Consider the following 24,537-nt stretch of genomic DNA (forward strand, 5'->3'; position numbering starts at 1 on the left):
GCCGGCTCTTGTAAGTGAACGATGAGAGCCGGTTCCCGTCTAAGACCGAGCCATTTTTTTCTAAGGCTTGTCATTCAACCAATCAGAGAACAACAAGCAAGCTCCAACCCTCCGAGCTGAGACACTTGGTTTTCCTGAATGACAATCTGCCTTCCAAAAATAGTTGAAGTAAACGTTAAATCAGTTAAATGTTGACAGTTGTGGTTGTTTTAATCACTACCGTTGAATGCTGCTGTTTTGCACTTTGCAGAGTATTTGTTTATTTTATTACCCAGAAATGGATGATTATTTAATTTAATAAGCTATTTTGTACTTTTGAGTTCCATTGGCTGTGTTTCAGAGTTTACAAGTGATATTTATTAAGGTGTTTAAATAAAAATCCAGTTATTTATACAATTGAATGTGTGAGTGAAATCAGTGAGTTATTACAAGACAGCCATAAAACAATTGGCCATTGCAACACTATTTATTATTTTTAATATTGAACAATAATTATTTGTCCATATAGTCATGTAAAATGTAGGTAATATTGTTCTGTACCAGTGGAAATAAGTGGTAAATCAAAGAGCCATTTAGGAGCCGAAAGAGCCGGCTCTTTATGAAGAGCCGAGCCAAAAGAGCCGGCTCCCCAAAAAGAGCCGAAATTCCCATCACTACAGGGAATAGCTCATCTGTTGCCGCCCAGGTTGTTATTAATCTTCTAGTCCCCCCCTCTTTTTTTTCTTGGTGGAATATTCTCAGTTCAGCAGTGACGATGACGTTTTAAAAAATGTAGCAGCACTGCTATTTCTGATCCACTTGTTCAGGCACTGAGAATGATCCACCAGCCAAGTAATACCTGCACTGTGGTGGTCTTCTGGGGGTCCTGACCATTGAAGAACAGTATGAAAGGGGACTTATAAAAATACAGGACAACAGATGGCCAACAATTGTTATTTGCATTTATACAAACTACTCCTGTGTGATGAGGGGAGCTTATTAATTGCAGTGTACAAATTAGGTCATTGTAATGTTTTGGCAGATTGGTGTATAGATCCATAAATGAGCTACATTTTTGTGTTTTTTATGTTATGTACAATTATATGAAGGATTATCTCTGGCTTGGCATACATATTAAGATAATAATATCCCCTGTGAACATGTTATCAAACACAAACACAGAAAGTCCAGCAGGAAGGGAAACAAAGGTACATGTATATAATTTTCTCTATACATTGGGAAAAATATCTTGCATGAAGAGTTTTATTTGACTTTGTACAAGGCCAGGAGTTATGCATAAGTGCACACACAACAATTTCAGTGGTATTCCCTATATTGTATACTTCTGATATTAGAAAGGATACTTTAGATATGGCATTGTTACCAAAGTATATTTTAAAGGCACAGCATTATGTGCACAACAAACAGACAATACCATTTTTGGTTTTTAATTTAGCACAAAGAAAATATACAAAGGCAGTACTACAGCTGAGCATTCTTCTTTGAAACAGATCTGTAACTTTCACAATAAACCCAAATAACCAATCCCATCCATTTGCAGGATGGGGCTTTTGAGTTGCAGGCAAGCAGCAGTGGGGTAGGTGGAGAAAGAAGCAAGGACTAAGCTACTTTTAAAGCATTAGATTGTACATATTTCTTGGAATTTATTTTAAACATGTAATTTGAAGTATAAGTCTTTTTTTAGGGGTGATGATGAGGGGGACTTTAAGAAAGCACATGATACAACTTGAAAATAATTACATTTTATTATCATTTGGACAAAATCCTGAAGAGAGATTTCTTTGACCATTTTTGTATTAACAGAGACATCAGTCGTCATCGGCAGCATCTGACTTTTCGATGACCTTCCTCATCCAGCGGCGCATACGGAACAGGTGAGTATAGAATCCATATTTACCGTCCCTGTCACAGCCCTCACCCCAGGACACGATACCAATTTGGTACCAGCGTTTATCATCAGGATTCTGTAAGCAGGTTTCAAGCAGATGTTAATATATAAATAAATAAATTGTCACTATCCAAAGAAAAGAATGTATCTCCAAAATAGTAACTTTACAGGGGCAGGAAATCATAATTTTCTATGGAACCCAATGTAATTTTGGAGCATTTCTATTGGTCCATTCATTACATGTTCACACAATGTTTTAAATTGTATAGTGAGGGAGTGTAGGAGTGTTGTACAGCTACAAAATAACAGCACTAAGTGAAATTGTCTTTTAAGAATCGTTCTCCAACCTTCATTACAAAAGGTCCCCCACTGTCTCCTTCACAGGCATCACCTCTCTGACTGTCTTCTGGGCTGTAACCTAAAAATAAACCACACAATTACAACATGAGCTGAATGAAAAAGGTTTATTGCCGTTTAAATCCCTAAACTGTAGTAAAACACTGGATTTAAGCTACAACAGAAATCTTACAAATTACATGCAGTCCCCTCACCTGCACAGAACATGTTGTCAGTGACTCGAATAGAAGTGGATTTGCGGCAGGTGTCTTGGTTGACAATGGGTAGGTGGATCTGCTGAAGCACAGCGGGCAGGTTCTGAGGGTTAGAGGTCCATGATTCTTTTAGGTTCCCCCAGCCTGTCACACGGCCCTTAAAGCCCTCAGACATCAATCTACATTCAGGACACACAGAAAGGCAATTGGTTATTGTCCGCAATTAAATATCGGGAAAAAGCACCTCAGTCATTTCATCCCAGACCCCTGATTCGTCTACACTTTTAATGCACTGGATAGTGTTGGTTAAACAGAGAAAAAAAAACACTATCAAAAAGTTAATAGCATCATGTTTACAGTGTATTAATGCAACAGCAATTATGCTGTAGCCTGCAACATAAATCTGTGCAGCTGTAAAAAGAAGCCTTACAGGTTTGCAACGCTTTTGGTGGGCAGGCAGACAGGGTGGATCTCACTTGTGAAGGTGACAGGTTTCTTCATGTGCAGCAGAGCAATGTCTCTGTTCAGATTCTCTTTCCAGTTATATTTGGGATGAATAATGATCTCATCAATTGCTACAATCTTCTCAGTGCCCCTCTCATACCTAAATCATAGAGATGACAGTCAAGGTCTGTACACACAAAATGGCCACTCGCAGTTATTCTTTATCATAGAAAGTTGTTTACACGTATATATCAGACGTTCTTAGCACAGAGTGACTAGTGATATAGTTTACTAATGTTACAGATGTAGACACAGACTGTGTTAAGTGTTGTGCTTAAAGAGACTTAATGGTAGAGTGACAAACAAACTGCCCTGTGGTTTGTAAACAGCATTGTTAATACCCACTATGCTGCACTAACTGTTTACAATAAAAATACGTATCAGCTGTTAAGTTTGTAAATGCTTGTTGGTTCTTGTTATTTATCAGGCAGTAAGACTGGCATCAATCAAAAAGTCTTCAAAGTACTTTTTATATTACTTAAAACGCTCACTTAGCACGATAGTGTTTTCCAAGGCGGACAAGAATATCATCAACAGTAAAGTTCTTATTCCATGGTGGGTAGAGGATGCAGTGGGCAGCTGTGAGGATCCACTCATCACTGATCAAACTGGCTCCACAGAGCAGCTCCTGAGGACTGCGCTTAAACAGCATCACTTGCCTGTGAAACATCAAATCAAGTAACTTACCATATACACTATGTACCGTATAATTTATAAATACCATATTAACTTAAGAGCAACTTTGTTTTTATTTACACCCATAAAAAAAAAAACCCATAAAATTTGTAATTACCATGGTGCACTTCCCACTTCAGCAGTAACTCCTCCCACAATTCTTTTACTATATGATTTAAGGAGCTCAATCTCAGTTCCATCCTCTTTGCTGACTTTCTCAAACAGAGGGCGCACTCCACATTCTGAAAACAACCAAGGACAAAAGAAATGACTTGTACAGAAGATTTTATTTTTGCTAGATTAGCTGAGATTTATAAAAATTAAATTTGCAATCTTACCTGCTGTGCTGCTGTGAAATTAATGTGCTGTGGAAGTTCTGTTCTATCTTTTTGGGGTGATTTCGGTATACTTTAATTATAATTTTATTTATTCATTCATTCATTCATTCATTCAATGGCTGTAACCGCTTATCCAGTTCAGGGTCACAGTGTATCTGGGGCCTACCTAGAATCACTGGGCATAAGGCAGGAACACACCCTGAAGGGGGCGTCAATCCTTCACAGCGCAACATACACTCACACATTCACTCACACCTATGGACACGTATGAGTAGCCAATCCATCTACCAATGTGTTTTTGGAAGTTGTGTTTTCTCTATACATTGGGAAAAATATGTGGGAGGAAACTGGAATTGAAATTACGTTTTTAAAAAATGTGTGTAAAGTCCTTTGAGCTGCATTTCTGTATAAAATATGCTATAAGAAATAATAAAGATTTATATTTATTTATTTAATATAATTTTGTACTTTTCATTGTAATGCCGCTGCCAAGAATGGGTAAACCTTCCCCAAATGAGTAGAATTAATGATTTAAATATCTTCCAAATATATTTGACAATAACATGCTCCAATTTGCTTAGCAAAAGATTTCGAGCCAAAGTTTTCTCAAACAAAATAAAAGCAGCAACCCACAGCCAGTGATATTTTCAGTCATATATGAATGGGCAATATGGTCTACATTTCTGTGGGAAATACACTGCACAGTGTTTGCATGTAAGAGAAAACAAACATAGTAAACTGAACAAATAAATAGGTTCTGCAGGATCTTACCCTGTTCTCCTTGGCCAAAGCTGCGAGGGCTGAAGAATGTCTTTCTCTCTCCAACGCTTGTCCTCTTTAGATCAGAATCCTCCTCCACCTTGCCTTCCAAAGGAGCATCTGGAAAACAAATGTGTTGTTTGAGAGCCTCTGGTTAGTATTCAGTAAACATGCAATGCAATCTATTTAAAATGACAAATAATCACAGCATGTCAAGGAACATAGCTGCATTATGCAACACATTTTCTGATTAAAGCAGTTATTTACCAGTTTGTCTATTATTTACCGGTTTTATTTTTGAACAGATGCTTCACCTTAAGAGAGTACAGTGCTCACCACACAATTCTAAGTCGCAGTAATCAATGGTAATGTTTCCGGTAGCTGTCTTCACGTAGCACCATGGTCCTTCCAGATCTCCATCGGGGTTCCTGCAGTGGTTTTTCACCAGTTGCACCTCTGGTTTGAATTCCTTCCCTGCACTCAGGGTTTTTACCTTGTGGAAGCTCCAGTCCAGGCAGGTGTGGCCACGCAGAGTCACAGATAGATCTCCAGTGTAGGTCTCCCCAGAGCCAGTAATACAGTCGGTCTTATGGTAGACATCAGAAACCGTCTTTACTGGGACAGTTGGAACAGGTTTTAAGGTCTCACCTGAGGGCAGTGGAAACCAACAGCTGAATTTTGCTCACATCCCTGATAGCATCAAAAAATTAAAAAGGTTTTGCAGAATGATCAGTAAAATATATTGCAGCTAATAAGCTATAAAGTGAATTAAAACAGACCACAACCATGCAGTTAATAGTCAATTTGGCAGTGTCCTGAACATCACTGGTTGCAAACTAGCATGGCTACTATACTACCACCATTTAATTTACAACAGTAAAAATAAAAATATTTGATTTAGAAACATAAAAAAAAAATCAATGAAATTTTTATTGAAAAATATAACTAAACAGATTTTCACTGAATACCCCACTCATTTTTCAGGCATAATTCCTTAGCTAAAGGTCAAAAGCTAAAAGCTTTCAATCACTAGCCGAAGTGCACTGGATCTAGAAAACTGCAAAAGCCATCCACTCATTGCACAATATCCATATGCTTTGGGTATTCAGCCTCCTGAGTGATGTGTGCTGTACAGTCAGTACCACATTTTGGAACAGCGCATTTCTCTCTCCTAACAGTGGGGTCACTGGTGAAGCACCAGGGTCCACTAGGGCTCTTGTCTGGGTTCCTGCAGAAATTCTCTGGAAGTTTCAACTCCGTTACATTAACCTCACTGGGAACGTAGAACAATGAATTACTCGATAAGCAGGGCAACAAAAACTCAGAAGTAAATCATGAAACAAAAATGTAGTAGTTGTGATGGTTAAATCCGTAATGAATAGTACGTACGTGATTTTGTGGGGAAACTTGCTTTTCCAGTATTGACATCTCCTTCCCGAAACAGTGGTGCTCACATTACCCGTGTAGCCTTGGCCAATATCAAGATAGCATTCATCTGTGCAGCAAAAACAGACCAGTAGTAAAGTAGCAGACATCGGCAGCAAAAACTGTGAGTTACTTGACTTAAATTTATTTAAGAATAGTATTATTGGTTCTCTATGTTTGTCAATGGAATGTTAGGTTGGCTGAGGAGATCTTAAACAAAGAACTGTTCATTCAGAGCTACAACCCCAATTCCAATTAATTTGGGACATTTTGTAAAACATAAATAAAAACAGAATACGATGATTTGAATATCCTTTTCAACCTATATTCAATTGGATGCACTACAAAGACAAGATATTTATTTATATATGTTCAACCTGATCAGCTTCATTGTTTTTTTGAAAATATTCACTCATTTTTAATTGTAGGCCTGCAACTTGAGTTGGGAAAAAGAGTTGGGACAGGGGCAAAAAAAAGACTGGGAAAGTTGAGGAATGCTCAAAATACATCTGTTTGGAACATTCCACAGGTGAACAGGTTAATTGGAAACAGGTGAGTGTCATGACTGGGTATAAAGGGAGAAACCCCGAAGGCCTCAGTCATTCACAAGCAAGGAAGAGGTAAGGTTCACCACTTTGTGAACAACTGCGTGAGCAAAACTTCAAACAGTTTAAGAACAATGTTTCTCAACTCAATTTAGGAATTTCATCATCTACAGTCCATAATATCATCAAAAGATTCAGAGAATCTGGAGAAATCTCTGCAAGTAGGTGGCAAGGCCAAAAACCAACACTGAATGCCTGTGACCTTCGATCCCTCAGGCGGCACTGCATTAAAAACCTCATCATTCTGTAACGGATATTACCACATGGGCTCAGGAACGCTACAGAAAACCACTGTCAGTGAACACAGTTTGTCACTCCATCTACTAGTGCAAGTTAAAACTCTAACATGCAAACGGAAAGCCATCTATGAACAACACCCAGAAATGCTGCCGGCTTCTCTGGGCCTGAGCTCATCTGAGATGGACTGATGCAAAGTGGAAAAGTGTACTGTGGTTTCAGGGACATCTCTGCTTATTTCAGCAAGACAATGTCAAGCTACATTCTGCACGTCTTACAACAGCATGGCTTCGTAGAGTCATGAGTGCGGGTACTAGACTGGCCTGCCTGCAGTCCAGACCTGTCTTCCATTGAAAATGTGTGGCGCACTATGAAGCGCAAAATACGACAACGGAGACCCCGGACTATTGAGCAACTGAAGTTGTACATCAGGCAAGAATAGGAAAGAATTCCACCTACAAAGCTTCAACAATTAGTGTCCTCTGTTCCCAAACGCTTATTAAGTATTGTCAAAAGGAAAGGTGATGTAACACAGTGGTAAATGCCCCTGTGCCAACTCTTTTGGATGTCAAATTTAAAATGAGTGAATATTTTCCAAAAAAAATAGTTTATCCATTTGAACATTAAATATCTTGTCTTTCAGTCGAATATAAGTTGACAAGCATTTGCAAATCATGGTATTCTGTTTTTATTTATGTTTTAAACAACGTCCTAACTTCATTGGAATTGGGGTTGTACTAACATATACCCTTTACTCTAAAATAAGTTTTTATGAAAGGCAATTACATAATACATACATTAATGAAAGTGTGGACATCCTGTGCTTACCTTTGCTATGCACACAAGTTCGAATTTTGCTTGCTGTGTCTGCATTTCTCCTTAGTGTGGTGCCGGAACAAGCTGTTGGGGAGAAAGCAATAGAAGAGAGCAATAAAGGAAAAGACATGCAACTATATTATGGTCCATTATCCTGGACAGAACAATTCAGAGAAGCTCTAGTGACTATGTAAATTGGTCCAATATGTGCATTGTTTCTTGGCGTCTAATCATTACTTAAACAATTAGCAAAGTTAACCTGTAGGCCTGAGCCCATCAGTGATTTATAATCAAAATTTAATAAAAAATTTACATTGCATGAATAGTTTTATACAGTATATGACTGGACATTGTAACTAAAATGATTCATTAAGAGGAGTCTCTGAACACATATGAGCATGTTTCATATGAAATCACATTAAAGTGTAACTAAATAAAATAGTTACTAAATTATTAAAACTGTTTTAATTAAACGTGAAAAGTAGTAGTGAGTAGTTTTCATTCTGCCAGCGAGATGCTTTGTGGTCCATACATTTATTCATGGTTAGCCATCATAGCTTCTTTGTGGGGTATTCCCTTTTGTTCTGTTTGCATACAGTTTTATTTTTCACACAGTTAAACTAGCATTGTATCTTGGTATTAGCTGATAGTAGAAGTGCTGGCACAGATTAACTGCCTACAAGGACTCATTGAAATTGACTACCAAGGCTTAGGACTTTGATTTTTGTAAAAAGCTGGTGAAAATGTGCCCTTTGCTCCTGGTTCAATATTGCATATTTACACAAATTGTGTTCACAGCTGACATTGCTGCACGTAGGGAAGTTTAAGTTTAATGCCTTACCTAAGTATTTCTCCCAGAACTGAGTCTAAAAATAAACAAATAAAAAAATAATATAAAATATAAGATTGTTATAACACTATAAAAATACTGGTTGTTCTGTGATACATTCATGAAACAAAATACTGCATTTAAATGAGAGTTACACATTAGCTTTAGATACACATTTAGCTTTAGGTACTCTTACATTTTGACACAGCAGTTATGTATGAAAATGTAATGTATGTACAAATATGACATTATTATTTTACAATTATATTAAACATTTAATTTAACATAAGTGCTTTGCTTTCTCCTTTTGATCTTTTACAGTAAATAATATGGTAAGAGTGCTGTGTTGCACATGTAGGCATCTTATTACTGTATCTATAAAGAGTACAGAATGTATAGAGTATCTGTATAGAGTGCAACTCACTGTTTTATCCGTTTGTTCATAAACCTCTCGAGCCTCCTCATGGCTGCAGATCTCCTCCACACATTCCCTTTCCAAATTTCCCTGCTTCAGCTCCTCAAATGGTGTATTTGCTCTTCTCACTCTGATAACCTGAGATGCCTTCTTTCCATCGATAAAAACTATCAAAAAAGAAATACAAACCAACATGCAACATACAAATATTACATATCTACTATCCCCAATCTGAACATTCCATGTACATTCCCATGGTACAATATTCTACATAAGTCATAAAAGTTATCCTCACCATCATAGCAAAACGAAATCTGGAGCACTTGGCCAAGGAGAAGTGTAAGAAGGAGAGGTGCTAGTACTGCTCCCATCCTTAGACCCATTACTGTGGCTACAATTTTATTAAGACCGGGAACATCACACAGAGCTGCTAGCAAACCCCCCAAAGTCCTACCACTGCTACTCTCGAGTTAATATTGAACTACTGGAGTTCAAAAGAGAACAGAGATTCTGTCCCAGCTCCTATCACTCTAAACAGTGATTCAACCCTGATGTTCCAGGACAAACTTAGGACACTCTAGAACATTCTTTATGGATGTTTAGTGTGATGTGAATCAAACATTGAGACAGATTTTTATTTAACTGTAAGCAAACATGGCATATCTTGTAAAATAGGGTATTGCCTGTGTGTCAGCATTATTTCTTAGCCTATAAAATCTGTGTCTTGTGCAGTGTTACAGATTTGTGGATTGCTAATCTAAACTAAACCAAAGGAATATGTAGCATACACTAAATGGAAGAAAGCACTAAAAAAGGCAAGAGGCACTAAAGTGTAATCTAAATATACCATTTCTGGAAGTGTTGGGACATTGTGCAAAATGCAGTAAAACACACACACATCTGTGATTCACATCTGTGACAAAGACGTTTTCAATGGTTTCACGTACCAACTTGACTATTTTGCAAATAGAAAGGAAATAAGAATTTGGGGCACAATGTAATCACAAAATAAAAAGGAAATGTTTGTAGAACAGGCGTCCCCTCCAGGGTGTATTTCCGCCTTGCGCCCAATGATTCCAGGTAGGCTCTGGACCCACCGCGACCCTGAACTGGATAAGGGTTACAGATAATGAATGAATGAATGTTTATAGAACATTCAAGTAACATTGTTTTCAGGAGGGACTAGTCAAACAGTTAAAACTTTGCAATGCAAGTAATTACGTCTTTCACCACCTGTCATATACAATATTGTAGCATCTTCAAAGGTTTCATGAGACCCAAGGGTGGTCTTATTATGCATTTAACAGGGCATAGTGAACAAGTGAACAGAGCAGGGATTGGCCTGACCAGTGCTGAGAACGGTTAAAACCTAATCACCAACACATACCCAAATCACATGAATGGTAAATTCATTGACACACTTTTGTATATGAGCCAACAGGAGGAATTGTTATTGTTGCTGTCTAGATTTTTAGTTTAAATAGTGAGCCCTCTATGAGTCCGGATTGACTCAGGACCCACAAAAATCCATGGAATATTCTACAATATTGTAAATGGAGTAAAAAGAGTAAACAGTCAAATCTCAGTTTGTGTAGGACATGTTTGACTGTGCATGACCTTTGAGCCCTCTTACAGGCAAGACGAGACAAGATGAAATCATCTCAGTTGGTCTGAAAGACCATGTAAAAGTGTGCTGTGGCCAGATAAGTCCACATTTCACTTACATGTGCAAATTTTCCCCTTACAAACTACAACAAATATATTCTTAGTTTCAAAGCAATAAAATAAGTGTAATTAAAAGGTGAAGTCACACAGTGGTTTACTGGCTCAGCATGTATTGTGGGTATATATTTAAATTGAACATTATTCATTCATTCATTGTCAGTAACCGCTTATCCAGTTCAGGGTCACAGTGGGTCTGGAGCCTACCCGGAATCATTGGGCGCAAGGCAGGAACACACCCTAGAGGGAGCGCCAGTACTTCACAGGGTGACACATGCTCACACATTCGCTCACACACTCACTAAACTTAACATTACATTTATAAAATGAAATAAAAGAATGGTTTCCCACCAGGTGCTCCACTTTCCTCATACTATCAAATAACATAAGTTGGTATGTCGACCAACTATGTGAAAATATCCATAGGCTGGAGTTCCCAACGATCCCGGGTACACTCAAATATGGGCTTAATCAACATATTAAACACTAGTACATTTTCACTAGAATTGTCTATTGCAGAGAAATTCTTACTGCTTTCCTTGACAGAGGTCATCTTGAAGAATTGTGTTATTGGGATTAATTTACTTTTCCTAGCAAAACAATGTTTGTTCTTGTTGCAGCTGATTATATTGATCTTCTTAGAGTCTTGAGATTGTTGTATTCCTCACAGTACACTATTACTTTTCTTGTAATCAGGAGGTATAATTTGCACACTATGATTTGGGTCACAAATTACTTGATCTTTCACTATGAGGAACCCCCTGTGTGTCTGGTCTCCAATTTTGTTATGAAAACATGTTAGAAATAGAAATATATTTCATCCAAAAGGAAATTCTAGAAACAATTTGTGTCGATTTGCAGCAAAAAAGGATATGGAGGAGAAAATAAACAAGGGCACACAGGGACTGTCTGTTCTACACAGAGTGTCTGAGATCATTTATAAATATTTCTGCAATTAAAATGTAATGTGGATGCCTGCTGTAACTCCTCCCTCTGCTTTCCCCTCACCCCGTCTCCAGTTGTAATTGGTTGTAGCTTATCACCGCATTTACTGCCAGTCACAACACTTTTCACGCTACCGGATACAGAACTGCTGTCGGGTCCAGATGTTTGTCTGGCATTTGAGAGGCTTTGTTGATCACTCAGCAAGATCTCAAATTGTATCTTTCAGATAGGTGCAACATAGATTTGAATGGCCTCTAAGCAAACTTTCTCCTCTGACTTGAGGATTTTTTGGCAAAAACTTCAATTCTTCAATTGGAAAATCTGGGCTTAAATCATGTATTGAGAACCTGTCATTAATCTGGTGACTTACAAGTCTCACACCATACATTTGTCTATTTAACTTCAACTCATAAGAGCTATTTAATACTTTTTGTGGCATAACTAACACAAGAAACACATTTAACAGAAAATGAATCACCCCAGTAAATAAGTACACCCAATCTTTTGGGATTAAATTTGCTGTGAAAAGCACACTGATATTCAGACAAGCAATTAGAAAAACCAAGCAAAATTCTTTATCGTGTGCATCTATGATGGAAAACATTTGGAAAACCGTGGAGTTGGTAAACATATAGTTCACAGATTATTTTAAAAAATTATGACTTCCTGAGAGTCATTCACAATGTTGTAGATCACCAAAAGTGTCTGCAGCAAATAAATAATATTTAATTAACTTATGATTGAAAGACAGCAGTAAATGGAGAAAATCAGGCTCCATATTTGAAAAAGGAATGTCAGTAACACTTCTTTGGATCCCATCTTCCTCAGTTTCTTTAATTCTGAAAAGATATTTACAGTTTTGTGATAATTACAAAAGAGTAACAAGTGCAAATAAGCCATGACTTTGAGTCATTATATATATTCACTTGTAATCATAGTACTTTCCTGGAATATATCTTTCAGTGTTCTGTTTTGAGCAAAGGGTCTGTACAGATCTGGTACAAACAGTGATGACACTAGTTTCAGTGGGCAGATGAGTCAATATTTACACATCTTTACCGCAAATGTTTCCACAGCTGAATAACCTTAAAATCAACTGACTGAATAAACCCAAATAAACTTCTGAGTAGTTTTCGTAACATTAATATATTTTGTTGTTATTCTTCGTTTGGAAATCCAGATTCTTTAAACATATTCAGTCTTGGACTGACGACTCTATTTCAACGGTCTCTGCCACTGAGTTTAAATGATCAGGGCCCTGCAATATAACCGTACTACTGTTATAAATCTTGTTTTTTAAAACAATACATTCAGCATTCTCTTCCCCATTTTGAAATACTACACACTTAGTATTAGCATCTTGCTCTTGAATAACAATACAATCTGCACTGCCATTTGACACAATAATTCCCACAATGTCCTCACTGAGCTCAATTTGTTCTATGGCTTCTTTTGTTCCTGCCCCAATGCCAGACTCTTGGGATGGTCTGCAACCGAAAATGATTTCTTCTGAGTGATGCACCACACTGCGGTCCCCAACGGCCTGAGAACCAACCAGACTCTGCTTTCCTTTCTCCTTAACATGACGATACCCCGACTGCCCACTCTCTCTCTGTGGCAATTTCCGAGGTCGCCCTCTGGCTGGCCCTGCATGTCCAGTCTCTGTCTCTTTTGTATGTGACTGTAGATGGCGCTGCAGACTCTGCATTAGTGTATATCTGTTTCCACAGATTTCGCACCTGTGTGGCTTTTCCTCCAAGTGGGATTTCATATGCCTGCGCAGTTTGGTTGCCATTGTGTACCCTTTCCCACACAGCTCACACTTGTAGGGCCTGTCACCAGTGTGCAGGCGCTCATGGGCCCGGAGTGTATGAGGGTCACGTAAGGATTTGCCACACATGGGGCATAGGAATGCCTCACCTGTGTGGGAAATGAGGTGCCTGCGCAGTTCAGGCAACTGAGAGAAGCATTGGTCACAGTGCTTGCATCGGTACGGCTTCTCTCCGGTGTGAAGGCGCAGGTGGCCCTGCAAATTCCCCCGCTGGCGAAAGGTTTTGCCACAGTGTGTGCAAACAAATGGCCGTTCACCCGTGTGCAGCCGCATGTGATTCCGAAGAGAGCCAAAATTAGCCAGCTCCTTGTCACACTTGGGACATTTTATCTTTGGTGCCTTGTAACCTGCCTCTTTGGCTCTATGGGTTTCCCTGTGGATGTGTAACGATGGCCGGCGAGAAAATGATATTCCACAGATGTCACAGGTGAAGGGCTTCTGGCCCGTATGCAGCACCTGGTGCTCTCTGAGGTCACGTTTGAGGCCGTAACTCTTATCACATTGCTGACATTTGAAAGGTCGCTGGCCACGATGCATGAGCAAATGGGCTTGATAACTCTCCTGGGAGCTGTAGTTTTTCCCACATTCCTTACAAGTATATGGCTTTAGCCCTGAGTGTGTGAACTTGTGCTTCTTTAGATGGCACAGTTGAAAAAAGCACTTGGCACACTGGTCACACTTGTGTTTTCGATCTCGTATCCTGAAATTAAAAACATCTGGAGAACTTTCCCTTCTTTTTTGCATTTTACCAGACCCTTCATCAGCCTTCTCATCCGAGTGGACATTCTCTCTCTGGACAGAGCTCTTGTCAAATACTTGTCCATTTTTTGTGCTAGTTTCTTTTGCCAGATTCTTTTTCACAGTAGAGGCTAAAGCTCCTCTAATCTGTTGCTGCTCTGCGGATTCAGAATTGTTGCCTTGGTCCCCAATACTAATTGAATCCACTGTTTTTTGCTTCAGATCGCTAGATGTGCAGGTCTGAGGAGAGTGTGCAGGACTCTCGTCTGATTTGCAGGTTAGTGGTATCCTACATCTTTCAAGTGCCTCTCCTTTATTCTCATCCAGGTGCTTGTTCTTCAGCAATTTTGCTAAGAGATATACAAATGCCAGATTTTAAATGTTATTTAAAACAGTTTGAGGACAGCAGAGGACAACTATATGGCAACTTTTTCATGCAATTGTAAATTTATATGCTCATTCTTGGAAGTGCTGATACAAGTGGAACAGACACAGCAGTGCTGCTGGAGTTTTAAAACCCTCAGTGCCACTGCTAGAATAGTCCACCAACCAAAATTATCCAGACAATGGCATCCTGTGGCGAATGTCCAATGAACGCTGATGAAGAAATAAAGGATAAATAATACAAACTGTGCAGCAACAGACAGAGCTACTGTCTCTGACTTTACATCTACAGGGTGGATTAAAGAGACACGTGTCAAATAGAATGGACAGTGAGAGGCATGGTGTTTAAAAACTCCAGCAGCACTGCTGTGTTTGATCCACTCGTACCAACAGAACACACAACAACACACCACCACCTCATCAATGTCCCTGCAGCACTGACATTGATTCACCACCCAAATAATATCGTCTCTGAAATTAGGAGGTGATCTTAATATTGTGGCTAAACAGTATAATGTCCTTGAGACTGTGACTGAGGAAAATCTTATTTTTCTATTTAATAGTGACCAAAAAATAAAAACACAATTTAAGAGGGTGTGTTGCCTTTGAAATAAATATTCTATTTCACAAATGACTCATAATATTTTTTATGCAACAAATGCTTTACAATCCATACCTGTGCACGTAGTATTCTCTTCTGTGTGACCAGAGTGTAGGGATTCATTTTCTGACATCATCATTCCACCTTCTTTGGAGATTTTCTCTGTTATGGTATCAGACTCCTCTTCCAGCTCCACAGGCTCAAAAGAAAAATCATGGTGATCATCCCAGACCAGGAGCTCTGTACCTCGATTGATATCTTTGCAGGTCCTGAGACAGAGCTTTCCATCCACTTTTTGCAAAAGGACATTCCTTTCATCTGCACTTGGAGCACTACATGCAAACCTGCAGAGGGGGAAATCAAACCCAATAAACTCACTGAAACTTATCTACAATCAATATCACAAATATATGAAACTTAAGCGCGGTATCCAGGTAGTTTACTAATGACCTCAATGTTTTAAGAACATATATTTTACATTTTTTAATTCAGATTATAGTAATTCTGATTAATTTCACCAACAAAGAACCATGTGCAGATATCATACTTCATCCAGTACGTTCTGTCCAATGTGTGTCCTTGAGATACTTTCTGGCACATTTCTCCTTTAGCTCCCTGAAACATGCAAAATCAAGGTTTTGGTATCATTGTGCTATTTTTTTATTACTCTCTTGAAATGGCATGACCTTATACAAAGGAGCATGTACACTTATACTGTACCATCTCAATTTTCCCAATGTAATTTACTTGGTTTGGTTCCTCCACCTCCAGGACTGTTCCATTCTGTAATGCCCATCCTACACTCCACAACCCTATTTGCCCATCTTTAGCCAGAGATGGTCCTAGGGCCAGCCCACGAGGCACCAGCCTCAGCACATTATGGAAAGATTCCTTCATGTCATCAATCACGTCTTCATCCTCTGTGCCTGTAGCCACTGAGTAAATGTGACACATACAATATATACACAGTTTTTCATAACTAATATAGTCTGAAAGGATATAACATTATAACATTTGCTCACTATATAAGCCCTATCTGCTATTCTGAGTACTGATGCTAAGACTGAATTGTTTAAAATAATTTTGCTCTCATGAGTGCTCCATTACAAAGTTTCAGATTTAAATAGAGTGAAAATGGGGCTGGAATACTGTTTACTGAGAATGTGTAATTCAGACATGAGCAGTATATACTCCAATATCCAACATGTCATGCACAAAATACGCAGCCTATGCCATGGTGGACTGTTTCCACCTTGAAACTGCAGCTTTCCAAAAATCTTCAGCCAGCCAGGATGTTTTTACATCATAGACCTATGGAACGAATCCCGATTACCAGGGCGTTCAAGCTGCAGGTCAGCGGCAGAGTGTAATTGAACACAGAGACAGTGACTAATTGTGAATTCATAGACTAGCACGTGCAGCATGAAGGTGTAGAAATATATTGGAAATAATATATAGTAATGTAAATCAGACATGAGTTTGTAACGCTTTAATCAAAGACTTGATGGGGATGTTAAAATAATTCTAAATAACAGTTAAGAACTATTCTGCCGTTTTTAACACAGATTCATCTTACAGGGTCGCTTACTTTGCTAATACAGCATTTTATTGCGCATGAAAACCTATCAGGGTAAATTATGTACTGGTTTCATTAACATAGAAATAATTTTCTACGAAACTATGACCAATTTAATATTTTCAAATGTACTCTTCTGTAGGTTTCTAACATTTTCCTCGTGACACTGAACTTATTAGCCCATCAGCACAAAATATAAAAGCAACTAGATTTCTTGAGCTGGAAGTTTTACTAGCATTAAGTAAGGGATGATTGAATTGTGCAATTTTGGAAACGGCTCAGTTTTGATGGGAGCACATATTCCATATGCAATGATGTGAAGAATTTGCATGTTGAACCCTGCCTCGAGAAAGATTCAAAAATATGCGTGTTACAGTGTACTACAATCTTTAACCATGTAGCCATGGGGTACCATCTAAATATCCTTGGTATGACTTTCGGTGAAAACCATAGTTATGTGCCTTTTTCCCCCAAGATGTGAGAGGAGGACCAACATGGAGGGGAAGAATATATTTAAAGTACAATTGAAAATATTATCTCACCGTGTACTATATGTACAGCGTTTTATGCACACATTTAAATTCAACAGAAGGTCTCGTTCTCTATTTCCACATGTTGCTAAAGCGGGATGTGGTTTGAGGAATATGTCTTATACAAAATATATGGCCAAAAGCTTTGATTTGCTCATCCAATATTTGCTCTGAAATTAGAGTATAAGTATAAAGTCCTTCTGCAGCAATAATCTTCATTAAATTAAAAAAGAAAATATATATATCTTTTAGTATTTAACTGCATTCAGCTGCAAGAACATTAGTTCTTAAATGAGTGTCTTTGCTGAATTTAACAGATTTGGTGCAAATGTTATGTGATGTTTGCCCAATCTGCAAAATTCACCAAATAAACAGAATTTATGCAGGAATTCTCATCTAAATATGAGCCATGTAGCAGATGTTACAATTATGTTCACACCATCACAAGCCGTTCAAACATCTGCCAAACTACAACATGGCGTCTCAGAAATATAACATATGCTATTATCATAAAAATCTTTGTTTTGTTTTTTCAGGTTGTTGCTCTGGGGGAAAAAAATCTACGGGAATATCAGCCAGATGCTAGCTAACTATCTGCTCGGATATGACCGATTTGGCACGGTTTACATGGTAATTCACATTTATGGCACGAAGGTTTAATTCCAACCAACTCAGAGTTGTGTTTCTTCTCTGTTTCGGCACCCGAACGTCTTTCTTTATCCTGTAGAATCTCCGTGAAAAACATACTTCTCAAATCAACAACCGCCGTCATTGCAACATCATGGGCTCGATCGCAATCCGCTTCCTGATCCCTAGGTAGTGCACATAACGAGTCAATAAACTGTGGCTTGTACACGCAAATTAAGCACAAATTCTTCAGCTGAGTCATGTGTACGTATGGCCGATTATATAAAGAGTTTTGTTAGATGCTGTATTCATTGTTTGAACGTAGAATCCGTTCTATCATAACCTATATTTTGCACTGCGTAGGCAGTAGATGTCCATTTGGGATTTAGTCATTGCACCCGTCCGATTCTTCCCCTGGAAGCTATTTTCATATCTCTCTTGGTTCCGACATTATGTGTTCCGTTCAAATGCACCATAATGAAAGAGAGGTGTCGGAGTGACTACGATTTCAGTCCAGTTTTACCCCCTCACTGTTTGGTAGCTCTCAAATCCGTTTATACTTAGCTGTGTAAATAGGATACAAACAGATAAACAATCCAGAGCTCAGTTATAGGAACACCGGCCCTCATTAATCAAAGACGCGAATGGTCATATCTGATCATAAAATGGACTAATTTAAAAATGTGAAATTCCTTAATAAAGTCTTTTAGGTACCTAGGTGGAAAGAGTACTAAAGTATTATACTAAAGTAAAAGTATTGTTATTTGATGAAATTTTAATCAAGTACACGTGAAATTACTGATATAAAATTGTACTCAAGTAAAAGTAAAAAGTAGTGCATTTCAAATTTACTCAGAGTTAAAGTTACTGTTTTTAACAGTGGTGGTGGTGGTGTGGGTGTCTCTCTCGTGTAGCGCAAAGAAGTCAAGGAGATATAAATTTCAAACCAGTTGTTTTTCATTCATGGAATCATTCATTCATTGTCTGTAAGCGCTTGTCCAGTTCAGGGTTGCAGTGGGTCCGGAGCCTACCAGGAATCACTGGGTGCAAGGCAGAAACACATCCTGGACGCCAGTCCTCCACAGGGCGACACACACACACACACACACACACACACCTATGGACACTTCTGAGTTGCCAATACACCTACCAATGTGTTCATTCATTCATTATCTGTAACCCTTATCCAGTTCAGGGTCGCGGTGGGTCCAGAGCCTACCTGGAATCATTGGGCACAAGGCGGGAACACACCCTGGAGGGGGCCCTACCAATGTGTGTTTTTGGATAATGGGAACAAAACCAGAGCACCCGGTGGAAACCCACGCAGACACGGGGAGAACACATCAAACTCCTCATAGACAGTCACACTCCCTGCTGCGCCACCGTGCCGCCCCTATTCAATATCATATTACTATTAAAAGGATATTTCTGTTGTTTTACCAAAGTAGACAACATTGAGCTTCTTCCAGATCAGTCTTCTTCCAGTCTGCTCCTGTGAACTGGAAGAGTGCTGAGCGCTCCTATGGGTAATACATTTACTTATCATAATTTACCTCATACATACCCACTATATATATGACATATCGGCCCGCACCTGGCCCAGACAGCTTTTGTTTTTTGGTCCGTTTCTGGTCTTAACTGAATGCTACACTCCACAATCTTCATCATATCGGCTTGCGTCCGGCCGACACTGCATTTGAATACAGGTCAGAGTCAGGCCAAGCCTTTTGATTTAAGATCAGATAAACCAGATCTACGCAATGAATGGTTTTCAGTTGTTAAAGCTGTGCACTAAAAATTACCCCCAATTAAAAGTGTACATTTCTGCGATTTTTTAAAAACTGAACTTTAGAAATGTAAAACATCTTTATTCTGTAACATATTTACATGAAAACATTTTACTGTTCACTGTACATGTACAAAGATATTGAAACAATCTACAAACATGCCTACTTCATGTTCTGTATAAAATATCTTAAATTGTGATTTTAGTTTGTACTATTATATATACCCAAATATTACACAAAACCATGAAGTAAATGTATCTAAAATAAAATTAATTTAAACAAACAAACAAACATCTACAAAAAATTATTTTACACTTAATTTTTTTCCCAGTCATTGATTTGACGTCAAAGTTTTGTCAGCAGAGGGCGCAGTGCACACACTGCTCGAACTCACACTGCACCCGAACAACTGGAGTTCTTTCGTCATTTTGTTGTTTGGCGCCATGTCCTTCAGCCCTCAAGGAACTGTAACAGGACTCTCACACTCTCACAATGTTCGAAAGCTATTAGGTTATACTTAATATATACTGAGTGCACTAGTCATGTGCTATTTTGGCCACACCTGTAATACAAATTAAAATGTATTTGTAGTATAACATATAAATTAACTTTGAACGTTGAATGTACAAGTATAGTAAGTTGTAATGCAATATTTAAATGTTATTAGTGACTATATTGACATGGTCTTTTCATTTTATATCAGTGAAATTAATTTTATTCTATATTTTATAAGTCTGCCTTTATAAGGACATCTAAGCAGGTAGTGTCGCAGGCACATAGCTCCAGGGACCTGGAGGTTGTGTGCTCATGTTCCACTCCGGGTGACTGTCTGTGAGGAGTTCTGTGCTGCGGTTTCCTCCCACGGTCTAAAAGCACACGTTGGTAGGTGGATTGGCAATTCAAAATTGTCCATAGGAGTGTGTGTTACCCTGCAAATGACTGGCACCCCCTCCAGTGTGTGGTCCCGCCTTGCGCCCAGCGATTCCGGATAGGCTCCGGACCCACCACGACCCTGAACTGGATAAGCTGTTTCAAACAATCAATGAATGAATAAATGAATTTTTATAAGTCATTTTCACACATATATGTTTTAGAGTTCAGTCAGGCAGCTTAGAGAAATATGCTTCAATTGTATAAGAAGAGGTGTGAAAATATCATATGACTACTATAATTAGTGTGATTTAAGTGTAACTTAATTTCATTTAAATTACACATCAGTAATTTAGTACACTGCATAACATTAGTGGTGACAATAACATGACTACTATACTTGGTGTACTTATTATAATTTAATTTACATATTACTAGATTTGCATTTCCTGAAGAAAATACATAGTGCTTGAAAAGAGCTGGAAGTGCGTGTGTGTTAAGACCTAGTGTCAAAACTAAGTCTAATGTGCCACTGCAGTAGTGTGTAGACCCTGTTACATTTTGAGTTATACCAATAGAGTCTAAGATTGAAGTAAATGCCTTTTTTTAGTGGGTCATCTGCCTTCCCAAAATGGATATTGAAATTTCCTACAATTATAACTTCATGATTGCACACCGCTAGGTTTGCAGCAAAATCGCTGAATTCTTTAAGAAATTCTAAGTAAGGCCCTGGTGGTCTGTAAATGTTACATAATAAATATGCATCCTTTTTTGTGACCGGATTTGTAATAATGGTGGAGAGAACCTCAAAATAGGTGAAGGTGTCACACTGTTTAAGACTGATGTCTAGGGTATTTTGGTAAATTACACATACTCCACCTCCTTTGGCTGATAATCTTGGGCTATGTACATAATTATAGTCTAGGGGGGTGGCTTCATTTAGTGCTGAATATTCATTTGGTCTAACTCACATTCCCGTGAGACAGAAAACGTCAAATTTTTGATCATTTACGATGACTGCTTTTGAGTTTAGTGATCTTATGTTTAATAACCCAAATTTTAGTTCTGAGGTGTTGCTGCTAGATGTTGTGTATGATTTAATATTGATTATGTTGTTGAAACAGGCTGATTTTGTTAGCTGAACCTAGGTGACGCCTCAAGGCAGTTCGCAGACGGTCGGTTTAGCCTGTCTGTCTGCGGCTTGGTCCAGGCTCTGGATTGTCAGCAGCTGTCTACACTACTCTGCTGACTAACTAAAAGACTATGTGCTATGCTGCAAGAAAGTAAGGCAGCACCCTCCCATCCCTGGATACCATCCCTACCTATAAGACCAGGCTTGCCCTCGAAATGTAACCAATTGTCTATAAAGCCCACTTGATTTTCGGAACACCACTAGGACATCCAGCAGTTTAACAGCGAAAGTCTGCTGTAGGCTTCAGCGCCGCGCCACATTGGGATGGGACCAGAGAAGATTACGGCATCGGACATCGTCTGGGCCAGTTTAATCACCTCTCTAATATTACCCTTAGTTACCTCAGACTACCGCAGACGAATATCACTGGCCCCTACATGAATGACTATCCTTGAGTATCTCCTATTAGCTAACAGTCTAAGGTTGCCATTAATGTCCAGCACTCTGGCTCCGGGAAACAGCTAACTGTTACTGCTGGCGCCCCTAAAGGAGTAGCTAATTTCATGTGTCAAACAATAGACTCTCCTATAACCAGAGCACTCTTAACAGGCTCCACAGCGGGTGCTTCGCTGAGCGAGGCAAACCTGTTTGACATGCGAATTGGAGGAGCGTGGTGTCCCGGTGGGCTAGCTTTGGCCTCACCATTAGCATCAGCCTTAGCTTTCCGGCTACGTCGCCGAGACATCACACACTTAGCACAAACACAACCACTATCATTATCGCTAGAGGTGGTAAAGGGGTTTAAACTAAACATGCCACACTCTGAGCAGGCAAAACAGCCAGCAGTAGACATGGTTTTGCTGGTACTTACCGCTTTTGGTTGATTTAGGAACATACACCAGTAACGTTACTGCTGGAGCAGGTGGCAGTTTTAGTGCCGCTGTAATAAATAATCCTGCAGAGACAATCTAAAAAATAGATCTATGGATGGTTAGTAAGTGGTAAAAACAAAAATAAGTACAGAAATAACAGTAGAAACAAGTAACAGGAAAACCAGGGCGGGCAAAACAGCTTTTTCTAAACGGGTACAGGAACAGCCAAACGTGTTGCCTGATCAGTCTCGTTCATCTTCCATAACCACTTCATCCTGATCAGGGCGGCGGTGGCTCCAGAGTCAGGCAAGAATGACTGGGCTAAGTCTTCTATGGAGAGTGTCACAGTCGAACCGCAGAGCAGCATCTCATCACCACCAGCCACTGGTGAAGAAATAACATCACAGATGTTTACCAACAGGCCACTACACATAACTCGGAGCAGACTTACTATCTAAGGACCTTGTTCGGCTTGTGTCTTTAGGTCCGTTTCAGCTCACTTTACTTTGTAAAATCAGTCCAGTATTAACTCTTGTATGGCCGCCCACTCTGTCGCTGGTTTCTCCTCCTTGCTACCTCTGCCACAATGTCCGCACTGGGAATATCTAGATTAATAGCTAGATTATCTAGAACTGAGCTAGATTATTTTGCATCTGTGTAAACACCTGTGAGATGTGCCATCAAGCGTTACGCAGTTCTCACAAGAGCCCTCCGCCCCATGATTCTTAAGTTGCATAGTGCAGTGACCAGCAGAGGACCCGGTGTAGCAGCCACAGAGGCTCTATTCTTCCTGTTACAGATCAGTGGAACCTTACAATCATTTAGAAGCTGAAATGTTAAGGTAGAAATACTACATAGTGTTCCTTTAATGTTGTTTCACTTTTTAAATATTGCCTGGTTTTGACAGACCACTTTAAAATTCCTTCATGTTTCTGCACTGTCTGTAAAATCAAAAAAGCCACTTACCCTTCTAGCTCTGAATCTGAAGATTCTGAAGACACAGGAGGGCCCCCTCCTTCTCCTTCCTGTCCCCCTTGTCCCAGTGGGAGCTGGTCTTCCACTTCTACCACCGGCTCACAATCCCAGGAGTGAGGAATCTCCCTGGGAAGCCTGAACCCTTCCATCTCACCATGAGAATCTGATAAAAAAAATAATATCATAAATATTTTAAAAACAGACCACTACCCAACAACTCAGGGCTGTGTTTAATATCTGAGGCGCTGCTGGGTTTATGTAAAACGCCAACAATCAAAATTTCAGCTTAGTCAGATAACTTAAGCCTAAAGGGAACTGGCTAAACTGAGGAATCCCGCTTTGTGTAAGGGATCCCCCCGCTTTCTCTTTTTAAATGATTTCAAACTCTTTTAAGTTTCATTCACAACGTGTCTCTATTCAGGTTTATTTTTAAGGCTCATTTTTTCTTTATGTGGTGCAAATTAACCCTTCAATACTACCCTAGGAAGTCTGAACCCTTCCGGACGTCCCCAGTACAGATGACAGGAGTGCGGGACGTTGAACACTGCCCTCGTGATGGAGTCCGTGGCCAGGCTGTCTGGCGTCTGTACCTGGGATGAGACAGCTCCACGCTCATCATAAACTCCAGGAGCCCCATCAAGGCCTGCTCTGTGAATGGACCCTGGATTAAGTCCACAAGATGGAGCGGGAGCGGCTTTGGGTTTCCGGCTTCCTCCAAATGAGACCTGACATAGAGGTACTCCTGGACAGGACCACGCCCCATATCGGAAAGGGACGCAGATCTTGGGGAAACAGAGGAGCCACTGTTTTGTAGATGTGGAGGGAGAAGACCAAGGGACACACTGGGTCCGGGGGAGGGGAGTACATAGTCCCTAACAGTGCTGGGAGCTACTCTTCTGCGGAAG

General features: G+C 39.4%; 2 protein-coding genes across 4 annotated transcripts; both read right to left on the reverse strand.

The window, feature by feature from the left end:
- Window positions 1-1,237: 1,237 nt before the first annotated feature.
- LOC136676588 (prothrombin-like) lies at window positions 1,238-9,497 on the reverse strand. Its single transcript, XM_066653691.1, has 14 exons — window positions 9,338-9,497; window positions 9,052-9,209; window positions 8,640-8,664; window positions 7,811-7,882; window positions 6,105-6,210; window positions 5,858-5,988; window positions 5,052-5,363; window positions 4,728-4,835; window positions 3,737-3,860; window positions 3,435-3,602; window positions 2,870-3,043; window positions 2,440-2,618; window positions 2,236-2,306; window positions 1,238-1,964 (listed from the first exon to the last, which is right to left on the reverse strand). The coding sequence occupies exons 1-14, from the start codon at window positions 9,423-9,425 to the stop codon at window positions 1,809-1,811; spliced, it is 1,872 nt and encodes a 623-aa protein (XP_066509788.1). The 5' UTR covers window positions 9,426-9,497; the 3' UTR covers window positions 1,238-1,808.
- A 3,029-nt stretch (window positions 9,498-12,526) lies between these two features.
- On the reverse strand, window positions 12,527-18,148 carry LOC136676740 (zinc finger protein 408-like). Of its 3 annotated transcripts, XM_066653941.1 has the most exons (5): window positions 18,041-18,148; window positions 15,984-16,198; window positions 15,811-15,878; window positions 15,339-15,607; window positions 12,527-14,628 (listed from the first exon to the last, which is right to left on the reverse strand). In XM_066653941.1, coding segments are annotated over exons 1-5 (2,277 nt in total). In that variant the 5' UTR covers window positions 18,042-18,148; the 3' UTR covers window positions 12,527-12,904. The 3 variants fall into 3 exon arrangements, with proteins under 3 accessions (XP_066510038.1, XP_066510040.1, XP_066510037.1); XM_066653943.1 differs by lacking the exon at window positions 18,041-18,148 and having other exon boundaries at window positions 16,011-17,417; XM_066653940.1 differs by lacking the exon at window positions 18,041-18,148 and having other exon boundaries at window positions 15,984-17,417.
- Window positions 18,149-24,537: the final 6,389 nt, after the last annotated feature.

Source organism: Hoplias malabaricus, chromosome X2 (genome assembly GCF_029633855.1).
Source record: "Hoplias malabaricus isolate fHopMal1 chromosome X2, fHopMal1.hap1, whole genome shotgun sequence".
Classification (NCBI taxonomy): Eukaryota; Metazoa; Chordata; class Actinopteri; order Characiformes; family Erythrinidae; genus Hoplias; species Hoplias malabaricus.

Coding starts and splice junctions, on each gene's coding strand:
- LOC136676588 (XM_066653691.1), bottom strand. CDS start 9,425: ATGGGTCTAAGGATGGGAGCAGTACTAGCACCTCTCCTTCTTACACTT. Junction 5,364..5,857: donor ATGCGCTGTTCCAAAATGTG/GTACTGACTGTA, acceptor CACTGCCCTCAG/GTGAGACCTTAAAACCTGTT. Junction 2,619..2,869: donor ACCAAAAGCGTTGCAAACCT/GTAAGGCTTCTT, acceptor TCCTGAATGTAG/ATTGATGTCTGAGGGCTTTA.
- LOC136676740 (XM_066653940.1), bottom strand. CDS start 16,217: ATGTGTCACATTTACTCAGTGGCTACAGGCACAGAGGATGAAGACGTG. Junction 15,879..15,983: donor ACATTGGGAAAATTGAGATG/GTACAGTATAAG, acceptor TGCATGTTTCAG/GGAGCTAAAGGAGAAATGTG. Junction 14,629..15,338: donor AGAGAATACTACGTGCACAG/GTATGGATTGTA, acceptor TATATCTCTTAG/CAAAATTGCTGAAGAACAAG.